Source organism: Sphaeramia orbicularis, chromosome 5, assembly GCF_902148855.1.
Source record: "Sphaeramia orbicularis chromosome 5, fSphaOr1.1, whole genome shotgun sequence".
Taxonomy (NCBI): Eukaryota; Metazoa; Chordata; class Actinopteri; order Kurtiformes; family Apogonidae; genus Sphaeramia; species Sphaeramia orbicularis.
In genome coordinates, this window is record NC_043961.1 from 34,607,351 (window position 1) to 34,620,950 (window position 13,600).

Here is a 13,600-nt window from a genome sequence, read left to right on the forward strand (position 1 = left end):
TAAGCCAACACAACAAAGAAGTAACAATATTTTGTATGAAAATTCAAGCAAAACAACATCAGAACACCCAGCACAAAACACCTGTTTATGACATCTAAGCAAAAGAAAAAAAAAACAATTTAAAAAAGAAAAAAATGAAGTACGGGACTCTTGCCATGGAGTTCAATAAAATTCCCATAGCTCTAGCTGCTCTGATCAGGCATTATGCATTTTCACTTACTGTTGAGTCCCTGCATTCATCCAAATGCAGCAGCTAATGTAGATGTTATTGTCCCTTAGTGCCGTTTTCTCTCAGATTATGCAAGCTTTGGTATTTCAACTGAGATACTAAAATCTGTAATACCGCACCATATCAGGCCAAATACCACTGCATTCATGTACAATGCTTATAGAAGATTAACAGATTACCATTTTATCCATATGATCATGTCATATGTAGGTCAGCACTGAGTTTTTGACTGAAATAAAACATGACTCACATGTGGTGATCATTTTAGTGCATGAAGACTGAGGCAAAAACAAAAACAGAATATCAAGACTGCTTAAGTCAGATTAGCGCTGTAAACATATTTACAATGACAAATATGCAATCTCAGCTTAGATAATGATAATGTGCAGAAATACTACACTGAATTTTGCAAACACATACGTTTAGTTCCAAACATAAAAATAACTTACACAGTCAAACTTGTTCTAGCATTATTATCATTAAATATGACATGTAAGCAGTATTTCAATACAAGTACCGTTAACTATATTTCTCTTATTCCAGGGGTGTCAAACTCATTTTAGTTCAGGGGCTACATTCAGCCTAATATGATATAAAGTGGGCCGGACCAGTAAAATAATATAAATAATAGGATAAGACCTTTTGAGTGAAAAAAGTAAATTCCGTAATGAAAACGTTTACATCAACGAATTGTACTTGAACATAACATGAACAAATATGAACAACCTGAAAATTCTTTAGTAAAATAAGTGAAACATTAACAATATTACACCTTAGTTTATCATTTATACATGTGAATCACAATGTAGAGATCACAGTGGATCTACAAATACACAAAATATTAAATAACAGGGAGAATATTATTAAAATTCCACATACTTCTCTTAAGAGATTTCAAATATTCACATTTTTTGTAAAAAGCTAGTCTGTAAATGTGAACATTTTTGTGTAATTTTACTTTTTTTTTACACTAAAACAAAGAGACAAATGTACAGTTTTTATTGTTTATAGGTTATTATGATAGTATTTTACTGGTCTGATCCACTTTAGACTGAAATGACCTAAAATGATTTTAACACACTTGATTGTTAATAACTTCAGTGTAATTTTTGCATTTCTCAAATTCATCCCAGGGGCCGGATTGAACCCTTTGGCGGGCCAGATTTGGCCCCTGGGCTGCATGTTTGACACCTGTGTCTTATTCCATAAAGCCAAATTCTATCCACTAAGAAGTATTTTTTTGCATTAGCTGTAAAATAAATGTAAGGAAGAATTAAGTCCAGGATTTTCTTCTGAGATGTAGATGAGTAAAGGCATAATGTAGCATAAAACAACAATAATACTCAAGTAAATTACACTCATTACCATACTAACTCACTGTATAGTGCTTGGATAAATGTGCTTTTGCCACTGAATGTGTCAGATCATTTTCAGGATAAAAAAAAAAACAAAAGACAAAATGTAGATCTAGAAAAAGTATTTTACACTGAAACTCCTTTCTAACAATGTGTACGATCACACATGTAAACTTGAATCCATTCACACACCACTACCAGAGCCTGTTTTCTGGCCTACTCTACCCCTTTCAAAGCTCACAAACATAATCTCTCCTCCCCACCTTTACCCCCTTTTCTCTGTTTCTCCTCCACTCACCGGCCTTCCCCTCCTCCTTCCCGGACCTCATGTCCTCCTCGGCACAGGCTCCGCTCGACTCCACTGTCAACTGTGGTGTTTGCTCTCATAGCAGGTGAAAAACAAGAAAACACACACACATGGGCAGACCAGTGCACACACCATTCAAACCAACACACAATGCACTGACACAGCCTTCTGCTCCCAGCCCTGCTCCCTGTGGCTCCACCCAGACAGGTTACCAGGAAGTCGTCCCCTGAGAGCCACTCAACCACATTTCCTGCTTCTTTTCTTTTATCCTTTACATTCTTTTCTTTACCACTTTCTGTCTACCTGTTTAGGGACACACCCAACAGCAGTTTGAAAAAACTTTCACCCCACGCCCACTCCTGTTTTCCATCCCCTCTTTTCAACCCCCGGTGAACACATGAAGAAGGGGGGGGGGGGGGGGGTAGACAAACTGCACCTCAGGTAAAGATCCAGGTGAGTCGACGCAGCAGTAACAGCAGTGCTTTAACTCCACCTGATGGCCGAGAACCAGCAAAGGACAGCGTGTGCAGTAACACTCAGCCACTGAACAGGGAACAATGCAGCTCTGTGTAGGAAAACTATGCAGCCTCTCTAAGCCCACTGTGTCTTTGGAGCCTACATGAGTTTACATTGCTCGCTTCCTGAATGTGAACATGTTATGACCGGAGGAGGTAGGAATGCAAGCTTTGAATAAAAATGCTCCAAGTGTAACTTAAACATAAATGCCTCCAAAGAACCATTTGCATGGAATTCAAGCAGCAAACCAAAGAAATGAAGTCAAAGGTTTGCTGTACATGGGTCTGGCTAAGGGAGTAACAGAGAGAGAAAGCACTGTGCAGCAATACTAATCATTCCATATCTGTTTTTGAAAATTAATTTAACAGCAACCATAATAGCTCAAATTGTAGGTCTAAGCAAGTACTTTAACATGCCATTAAGGAATAATAACCAAATATTTAATAAAAACAGAAATTTATCATCATTGACAAAGTAACAGAGTGAGGAAAAATATACAGCAGTTATTCAAGGTTTGGAAAAAATACCAAAAAGTGCAAATATTTAGCATACCACAGTTTTCTTAATATATGAGAATACATTATATCCAAAAATGAAACTAATATCATTTTTATTTTAGTTTTAAAAGACATTAATTCATGATAACTGAGTGAAAATCCAAAAAGTAACTGAGTGAGGTGTTTGTTCGGTGTGATGCACCAGAATAATAATCAAAGATTTTATTAAGATCCTGATAAAATTATCAGTCTTTGATATATGTTCGACATATGTTTCATTACTATATTTAATACACATCTTTCTGCTGTTTTTATAATAAATAACATTCAAAATCATTGTAGTATTTGATTACACAGGCATATATTTTTTAACATTTATTTACACTTTGCTGTTTACATTCTGAATTGATGCTGTATACATTCATTTACAACCTTTACTGTTCTTCATTTAGATTGTATTCTAATCTACTTTCTCATATATCCAGTTGTAATTCAGGTATAAATTAAATAAACACAGTTTTAAAAACTACAGATATATGTCTTTCATGCTGAGTAATCAAAAATATTGTTTTAGAGAAAAAAGAAATTGACCTTGATGTTCACTTTGCCAGGCCCACATACAGATATTGGATTACTAATACGTGCTCTCCTATGGTATCGCTCTATAACATCCAGACTAAAAACAAGCCTCTACCCAGATGCAATCAGACTGAACTGCTCCACCCCCCATACACTGCCCCCATAAACTGTCCACCACCCACCTAAACAGAATCATGATGCTGCTAAGTCACAATGCCACTGTATTTGATTGTTGCTCATGCAGTTGCTACATGCACCATCACTTTAAACTGTACTGTTGCTGCAAACTGTGAAATGTTGTATATATTAAGAGTTACTTTATTATTTTTTATTTTGTTTGCACATTTTATGGTACTTTTTGTTAGTGATGGAGAAGAGACTGCCTATGTCAAGACCGAGTCAAGACCAAGTCTTTGAAGGGTTTAGGCCGAGTTGAGACCGAGACCGCTGGTTTTCAAATGCAGTCGAGACAGAGTCAGTTTTCATAACCATAATTTAATATCACCCCAGTTAATAATCTACAGTTAGGCCTACCGTCTAAGCCAGACTGGGAATTGTTTATAGGAGCAGTCTGGCACACTCTTGTCTACTTAACTTCTTAATTTTTACTGTCATTACAAATATCCCTACCATATGCATCATCTTCTGCCAGTTTTTCAAAACTGCTTCAACAGTGCTGCTCTGTCATCAACATGTTAAGCCCACCCTGATTTTGAATCACAGTTTGGACCTGCAGAGCAAATTCAAATTTGCCAGTGGTATGTCTAGATTATAGGCTACTTTACAACACTTTTCCAATATTTCCAAAATGTAATAATTGTGACAATACACTAGAACATAATATTCAATATCCTTTAAAACTTCATTCCTTCTGAATAAGTACATAAGTAAACAATGATCACAACACAGAACTCAAATCAGGTTAACAACTAGAGCACAAGTCCCCCGCCCCCATAACACAATGGGGATACTTGATGGATAATTAGATTTTTTGTTAACGTGAACATAAAAAAGAGTCTGTTGGTCTCGAGGACTCACTCTGAAATTATGAGTCCTTCTTCTCCCACTGTGGTCCAAGACCGAGTCAAGACCGAGTCCTCGAAGGGTCAAGTTCAAGACAAAACAGCAGAAAATGGTCTCGAGACCAGTCTTGGACTTGAGTACTACAACATTACTTTTTATTCTACCCTATTTACCTTTTACATATTTTTATTTTATTTTTTTATTTTAATTTATTTTTTACCCTTCTATCTTCTATACTACAAAACCAAGAGCTGGGTAAAAACATTTCCATCTGTCATGTACCATTGACTGAATGACAAAAAGGCTGCATCTGCGTATCTACACTCTCAGGTTTAGTTTTGTCATGAGTTGACCATGATCTATCTGAGTCATGTTAGATGAGAAAATGAATGTGTGTGGACAGAATTACAGAAACATTGATCGTCCTTGTCCTGCAGGCTTCTTACCAGAACCCTGAGGCAGGTACAGGTGATGTGAAGAAAACCGATAGGGCTGCGACCAAATTAATTCAGCTTGCTGCTCATAAAGTTATAATGGATTTTTCAGTTTATAAACACTTGAGTAGTGCAACCAGCATACTAAAGCACAAGAGAGTATACATAATGAATGCTTTTCACCTGTGTGCAAGACTGAGATGACTTCTAAAACTTGTGCCGTTAGACACGTGACAGCAGTTGACAAACCAAGCAAGAAAAACATGCCAGTTGTCCCATCTGTCAAAGGCCCGGGCTCTGCATTTTAGCGCTGTCCAGAGATCAAATGTGCCCTAACCAGATACTTGTCACATGAGCCAATGGATCTGTCAATCACATGCTGACAACTCAAGGACCACTGCCAGTCTCATTCTCTCTGACTGATCAGAGACCAGAGATTGAAAGACTGCAACAATAGCTCTTAGCTCCTCATTAGACAATAACAGACATTTCAGACTCTCAGCACAGAAACCACCGGATAACATACTTCTTTGGGGAATAAGCCACATGTAATTAATCACAACATAAATATAATTATATCTTTGTTATTTGTTGAAATTACTAAAAAAAATATGTAATTAAGCTACATTTACTAATCCAAATGGTACATTTTGTTAAGAAGGTCATATGTAGAAGGTAACATTCATTTAAATCTGTGCCATATTTTCAGAAAACACCAAATCTGTGAGCAACATTAAAGGATAAGTACTGATATGAGGTTTATATGGTTAAATTGATTAATTTGGGACTTACAACAGTTACCTGCTGATGGTGTTTTGTGGTTCCAAAAACATTTCTCTCCTCATTCCTTCTCATACACCAGGTTTAAGCAGATTAAGAGGATAGAGAGGCATTTCTAACATTATCTTAGTCATTCTGTATTCATTTTAGTCAACTGAATTTGAATGCAAAAATAATAATATCAACATTTTTATGTAAGTCATGAGTAAATTGGGTATTGATTATATATTTTGTAAATTTCATATGCTACCTTTATGATTTGATTGTGTGTTGATTGTCTAGGCCAGGATGCTCTCATAATAATAATAAAATAGCATCTCAATATTTTGTCAATTTTAATTTTAGCACCAAAAAATGACTATGACATTATTTCAGTAGCTTATATTAAAATCAAATTGCATTTAATAAACATGACTTTATCCATTAACTGTATTTGTTCTTGTCTGGCTTCAATGCTCTGCTTTAAATGGATATTTTTAGGATTTTTTAGCATATGGTCCTGCTTAAACATTTGTTTGGAAGAATAATAAAAATAAAAATGACAAAACTATAACATGACATTTTAATATTTATCACAGGATAACTAGTGATTTCCATCCTATTGCATTTCTATAGTAACCTTCCAAACGCTGCTAATGTGCTTTCTATCAATGAATAGTCCCGTAAAATATTTTATGTTGCATAATTTGATTTCTACACACACTAATTCTTCTTTCTTAAAACTTGAAGGTGTCTGAATCCAGCTGCGTTTTACTTGTGTGAAGAGCTGCATAATTTAAGATGAATAAGAAGTGTTGACCAAATGTAGAACATCATAATTTCAAGGTCATACTGCAGCCTGCCTCTCAGCTACACCAAATCTCATTCATGACTTTGCTTTTATCCTGACAGTCTGAAGTTTTCTGCTCCTCTGTGTCCTTATTCTTCAGCTTAACTCTCTGTATCACTATGTCATTCATTTGCTTTGCTCACATTAAAGCCAGAAGAAATCCTAAAAGCCTTCTTTTTTTTTTCTATCAGCTGCTCTCCTCGTCTGTGCTGCTCTGCCTTCTTTCAGCTGCACATGGTTGACCCGTCAGTCTGTATTATCAGCACTGGGGAGTGTTGATAGAGAATCTGGACAGAGTGGCATTAAAATATTAGTAAGCCTTGAGAGAGAAGAGGAGGTGCCAAAAAAAAGAAAAGGAGGATGGAGAATGAAAGCAGTGATGGGCCCTGGGAGAAGAAGCACAATGGGCGACTCGGCTCATCACTGTTACTAGAGCTGCAACCGATTAATCGACTAGGTGACTTTTGACTTTTTAAATTTTATATTCTCTTTTGAAACTCTGCACTGCAACTCTTACTTTAATATGTGTGTGTTTTTATTTATTTAAATTTTTTTTTTTTGGATTTTATGTGTTTTTTTGTTACTTACTGTTTTTAATCACCTTTTACATGTTTCTTTTATAATGTTTTAATTGTGTTTCTTTTTATTTCAATGTCCTGTGTGAAGCACCTTGAATTGCCTTGTTGCTGAAATGTGCTATACAAATAAACTTGCCTTGCCTTGCCTAGGTGCTTGAAGTCAATGCAAAAAGTCCCGATTCAATTAATCGACTCAAATTGATTGAAGGGAAATATTCTATTACAGTTTTCCTGAGTTGAAGCTTCACAATAAGCGTCCATGTGAAACACAACAGTAGAACCAATGTTTAACAGCAGAGAAATGAAGGAAACAAAGCTTTGATTCAGGAGAATTGTGGTTGAATGATTTTTTTTTGGATCACTTTGAGTCGATTAATCGGTTGCAGCTCTAACTGTTACTATTCATTGTTGATGAAAATGACACTGAGACAGGTCTAATAGACCGGTGGGCTTCAAGGGGACAGGGTGAAAATATTGGAATTACAATTATGCCTCAATCATTTTGGTTTGGCATCAGTGTGAGAACAATAGAGAATAATAGCAGTCATTATGATGATAACAAGAAATGGACACAAAGCTTAAAGATTAAGCAACACTACACAAGCAATCAATAGACTTTATGATCAATATGCTTTGTGTGGATTATTACAGGCTGGTCACTTTGATTACAGTTGAGAGAGATTATTATATTTAAGCATACAGGCTTTTCTCTTCAGCGGTTTCTTTCTCTAAGTGATGACAGTGAGTGAAGAAAACAGGAGGTTTTGCTGAAGTGTAATAATTGCACATTACAATACAACTCTGGCACGATAAAATTCAATAAAGCTCCATTCAGATTAAAGCAGTTTGCAGTAAAATGCTTTTCTCTGGCAAGAAGTGAATCAAGTTTAACAGTCTTGTGCCAGCACTTCTACCCTCTGCGTTTGGTGACAGAAGATGTTATTTATGTGGTAGAAATCAAAGGCTGCAGTGAACAGTGAGACCCTAGTGGCCAGGTACAGAGAGCTGTTATCTGATTGTCTGTTCAGGCCTTTACTCCACTGTTAACCTCCCAGTCAGGCTGACAGCTCGGTGTCTTTTAAGTGCCAGGATAAATCACAATGCACACTTCCCGCTGTCACCACGGTAACAGCTTGTATTTTCACACTACACCTTACCTTTGCCTAGTGAGCAGTCTGGAGTGCCAAAGTCCATCAAACTGGATATCTCTGTTGGGTAGCACATGTCTGTCACCATCGTCTTCTGCCTGTGATGCACAGATGGATCTGCAGGAGGGAGAAATTAAGAATGATTAGAATCACAATAAGTCGCTTTGCTCTGATTTTTTTTTTTTCACATGCCAGATTGTTTCAATACTGAAACTGCGTGTAGTTACGGTATATGACACCTGTGATATCATTCATCAGATCATTCATTCTGACATAATGTGAACTCAGCACACATCGGCATCATAAGGCAATAGTAAAACAGAAACTCTGCCAGTAAAGATGAATGGCTCTTTCATTTTTTCTAATTTTAGGCTGCATTTTTTTCTCTTTCCTCTGTTTTTCTGTTTATGTATTCATTTCAGCTTTCTACACAGTTAATGCATCCTATAGTGTGACTGTTGACATCATACATTTTTGCAAATCACACATCAGCCTCTCAGTAGCTGGGTTTCCATTACTGTTTTCCACAAAATAAAAGTGATATTTCTACAGTTTTAACACAATACAATTGCTACTTGGAGATATTTCCATTAAAGAGTGTTTGGCTTCTGATGTGTGATTCTAGTAAAGTCCCATCTCGCGACATGTCATAATTCTCGTAAAATACTGTATAGTTATCGCAAGACACTCGTTTAAGGAACATGGACGCCCTGAGTTTCATGCCAAACCTCCACGGTGTTGGCACTGTAGTGTTGGTTGCATCTACTGCTATTGCAGTGACTGTTTTAAACAAAAAAAGAAGAGAATGTATAATCGTTCCAAGGCAGAGTCTTTACTTATGGCAGCAGCCATGCAGAATGGATTTCTGGGAGAAAACTGTACATAAGGAATTCACCAACGAGTTGTGGATCCAGAATTTCCAAATGACAATGTTTAATGAACTGTGTGATGTTATTGAACTTCTCATGGCAACAGACTTGTCATGCTCTTGGGAAGCAGTTCCTCCACAAAAGCGAGTGTCTGTTAGCCAATACAAACTAGAACCTATTCTGAGTACAGGGTCATAGGTGAAACGTTTGGCCTGAGCAAAACCACCGTGCGCAGATGTGTGAAAATGCTCAAAATGTGTTTCCATTAGACTTTTGCGGTATATTTCTATATCGAAATGTCTCAAAAACCACCTCATGAGCGTAAAAACTTTTTGCGATTTTTGACAGTTTTTGCGATATTTCAGTGTCACCATTACCAGTTTTCTATTGCGCAATTTACAATTTGCGCATTTCTGAGGGTAATGGAAACCCAGCTACTATTTGTGAACTAAAGATACATTGCATATCATTCATTGTCCTTTCTACATATTTTACACCTGTTCTCTGACATTTTTCTCCTTCAACAGGCAAGAGGTGTTTGTGGTGGATATGAGACATCCAGGACTCAACTTTGCGAGACTGAACTTTGCTTCCTAACCCATTCAAGTATTAAGGTTTAGGCACTAAAAGTGGTTTGGTCAGAGTCACTGAGGGAAATAGTTGTAGTTCAGTTTGAATATTACTGAATCCACACAATTCATTATTTATCACATCTTTGCAGGTTTCTTGTATATAGTCCTGATATTATTCTCTATCTCTAGTGCTGCCAGTATTTACCTTTAAGCACAAACACAGGTAAATTCCATATAAAAAGATAATATGTGAGAGACACAAATAGCATCATCATCATTTATATAAAACCTATTTTTTGGTTCAGACTTTGAGATTACACAAACCCTTGTTTTGCAGAAATATACAATGACATCATTTTTTTCCTGAGCTTTTTTCTTTCATGTGATGACTGCTAAACAATGTTTCCTTTGAGCGCCAGTGACTCAGAGTCAGCTACTCGTCATTCTGTTTTCATTTACTCTGTTGTTTCCTCCCAGACTACATAAAGAAAGTAGAGAAAAGAGCAGAGATCCCTTTTTAACCTTTTTAAAAGGTCCCCATGTCCACTGCTCTAAAGAGTTTTACTTCTGTACGTGCAATGCATGAAACACTATGAAAATGACAGTGATTAGCATAGGCAGCCTTTCTTTTGCTTTTCCAGGGGGTGGTTTCAGAGAGCAGACCCCATACCTGTACAATGAAATTTTTTTTTTCCCTGAAACAGGCCGCACATTTTACCATTATGATGTGACAGCTTAAAAGTGAAAGCAGTTCTACTGATCTTAAATGTCTTTTGCTGATGTAAATGTGTGATTTTGTGCTAGTTACATGCATGACAGTACCTCCTGATGAAGCACTAATGCAGTGTTTAATTGAAGCACAAACCTCATGTATACCCTTAGATGCCTTCAGCAGCACCATCTGCAAAAACCCCCCTAATCTGCATATTTTGACACTTTCCATTTCATGACCGTATGGTATTTATCTAGATCACTGACCTTACTCTTTCTTTCCCCTGCTCCTTCCTCTTAACCTGTCGATAACTGTTTAGGTGTTGTTAAGCTGACCTTTCCTTCGGTCTTTAATATGGAGATTGGGCAGCAGGCAGACTCATGCACGGCCACTCTTTGGCTGCCTTACTCAACACCAAAAATAATCAGAGAGAAAGAGAGTGAGGGAGAACGATGCCACTGGCAGTGCAACAAATTCACAGACAATATATTTTAGCACTTTCCTGAAGGTGTTTGCTCTTTGTACAATAAAGATGTCAGTACATAAATTAACAGAACAACAACTCCCTCACTTTAGAGAGTATAAAATGAAAAATGCATTTTTAATGGCTTGTGTACCCGCTGGGAGAGAACATGCATTACTTTTCACTTATACAAATGACCCCCCCATTCCTGCCGATGTGGGACGCATCGTATTTTAAGTGCAAACCCCTGTTATTGCACCCAGTAGTGTAAAGTATGTGTGTACTGGAGAGAACAGGTATACATGCTCAGCAGTGTGCAGTAGATCATCCACGTAATCGCCTGTGGGAGGTTGAAGGTTATGGAAATGATGAGGCAGAGGTGTGCAGGTCTATATCTAACCAAATCACAGCAGAAAACAGAAAAATACCAGAATATATGTGTATTACAGGAACATACAATCAAATTTCTGATGACATTTTATTAGAAGTGAAAGGAGAAATGTTAAACTAGAGCACTGAATTAAATTTGTGAACTTTACATGGTGCATATACACATCATCTCTGGTCAGTATTTCAGTATTTTTGCTCACAGACAAACATACAAATCTGTATACTTTGTATCACTATCAATTCGCTCCAGACAACACCACACCTTTTCAAAATATCATCAGCATGGTAGTGCTCAGCAAAGCTCTGCTGTTATGCTACAACTAAAGCATCGATGGGCTCAAGGGAGCACAACCTCAATTTTGCAGTCAAAAGTCATTTCAAATGAACCAATGTCCTTAAACGTCCCTTCACATTCAAGCCTCTGGAGAGGTGAGCTGCTATGCATGTTTGACTGACAGTTGTACCGAGAGCCTGATATTTTTTTAGATGGTCACTCAAGATGAGCAGCCACTAGAATAAATGTGCAAGAAATTGAATGTTTTATTCTGTGGATAGATATATCAAAACTGACTAGGAAATAAGTTACATTTCACAATAACATACATTATTCATATGACTTTTCATCATATAGGTTGTGTAAGAGCAAAAATATTATAGTCAAATTACAGATGCATGTAAGTAAAGATAGGTTGATAGAAATTAGCTTTATTATTTATGTATTTGTTTATGTTTGCCAATAAGGAGAAATGATGCATGTGCCCATGAGAAATAAACATGTAGTAAACCTCTGTGAGACCCGCTGTTGTGGTTTTCAACACAACACAGCACAGCCAGCTCAGAGGAAACATGAACAAAGAAGCCCCCCAGGGACGCAGCTATTTCATCAATGAGGAGAAATTGTTTGAGGAAGACAAACAAAGATGTTCCTTCTTTTGAGAGAGGCTCAAATATTTGGTTAAGCAGACCACTGTTTCAGTTGAACTGCGCTGAGATTGGCTTATATGACTTAATGACACGTAAGGTCAACAAAGTTCATGCACAAACTTGACCAAGCTTCACTTGTTATTAATATATGTAGGTTGTGACTCAGGCCATCAATCAGCGTCACAGTTGCTGCTGGAGATAAAACGACGACGACAGGAACATTTTATGTAAATGTTGTTTAGAAAAAGCTTGACTGGTTACATGCAAATAGGCGATCTATCTGCAGACAGGGATGTCAAATGAAACAGCAGGCACATAGACCTTATAAAACCAGAAATATCTAATGTACACTTCTGCCTATTGGTAAAAGTGTTGTTCTCCATGTAACACACAGGATATCGTCTACAGAGCAAATCTATTTACATTTTATGACAAAAAAAAAAATTGATAGCGACATTTCACCTCAATGTGGTTTATGAAAAAGGTTGACTGTCTACATGAAGTTACATATCTGACATATATGTCAACAGACCATATAAAACCTGGAACATTAAGCATAACCTTCTACCCTTTGGTAAGCATTCTCCTATATATAGCACACTGGCTACTGTCTATGACGCAAATCTATCTACATTTCATACAAAAAACAAATGCCTTTTGATTTAAAAAGACATTTATTATACAGATGATATAACAGCAGAGGCAAAAGCAGCGCTCACACTAACAGATGATGACATGCCGAGAGAATGTTCTACGGAAAAACCTCCAGGTTAAAAAGAAAGTCACAACTTCCCTTCCACACTGGGAGTCCCCTGAGGGACATGGACAACACGTACAGGACACCAAGGAAAGAGAAGACAAACATTTAGAATCGGCTTTAGAGCAGAAAAAAGAAGCAACTATCATTGATGTGCAGACAGCTTGTCTTTACCCACCCTCAGCCAAACCTTTAATTACACTGGTGTTCAGTCTGTCATGCAGCAAACACATTCACTACTGTATCCGTCAGTACACTGGAAAGGAAACAGCATCACCATGGTTATGATAGTGTGTGAAATGCAGGCCTGCAGTCTGCACTCTGCCTGTGTACCATAATTCATAAGGACAACGTGCACAGGAAACACTTGACTAATTTACAATAAAAGCAAGGATGCGGTGATTATTGTGCTGAGCCAAAGAGCAGACTACATTTGAGAGGTGCTTATGAGGCCAGATGTCAAAGTAATGTGCATTATCTTAACCATTATCAAATACTAAAAGGGTTTTGGTCATTGTTGGGGTGGAAAGCTCCACTGCTGAATGGAAAATGTTGAGGGAATATTACTGTTAATTGCCTGTTTCATGTACTTAGAGGCGAGAGACAGAGGTAATAAAAAGTATTGCAACAAAAGAAAG

General features: G+C 37.2%; 1 protein-coding gene across 4 annotated transcripts in view; it reads right to left on the reverse strand.

The window, feature by feature from the left end:
* kaznb (kazrin, periplakin interacting protein b) overlaps positions 1–13,600 on the reverse strand; it is a 141,015-nt gene that overhangs the window by 34,277 nt on the left and 93,138 nt on the right. For 3 of the 4 annotated variants that reach the window (XM_030134595.1, XM_030134596.1, XM_030134598.1), the window contains one exon: positions 8,285–8,392. In XM_030134595.1, the coding sequence (XP_029990455.1) occupies positions 8,285–8,392 (108 nt within the window). Of the gene's footprint in view, positions 1–1,882; positions 2,056–8,284; positions 8,393–13,600 lie in introns of those variants that run through there. The other variant, XM_030134597.1, reaches the window with a different exon arrangement.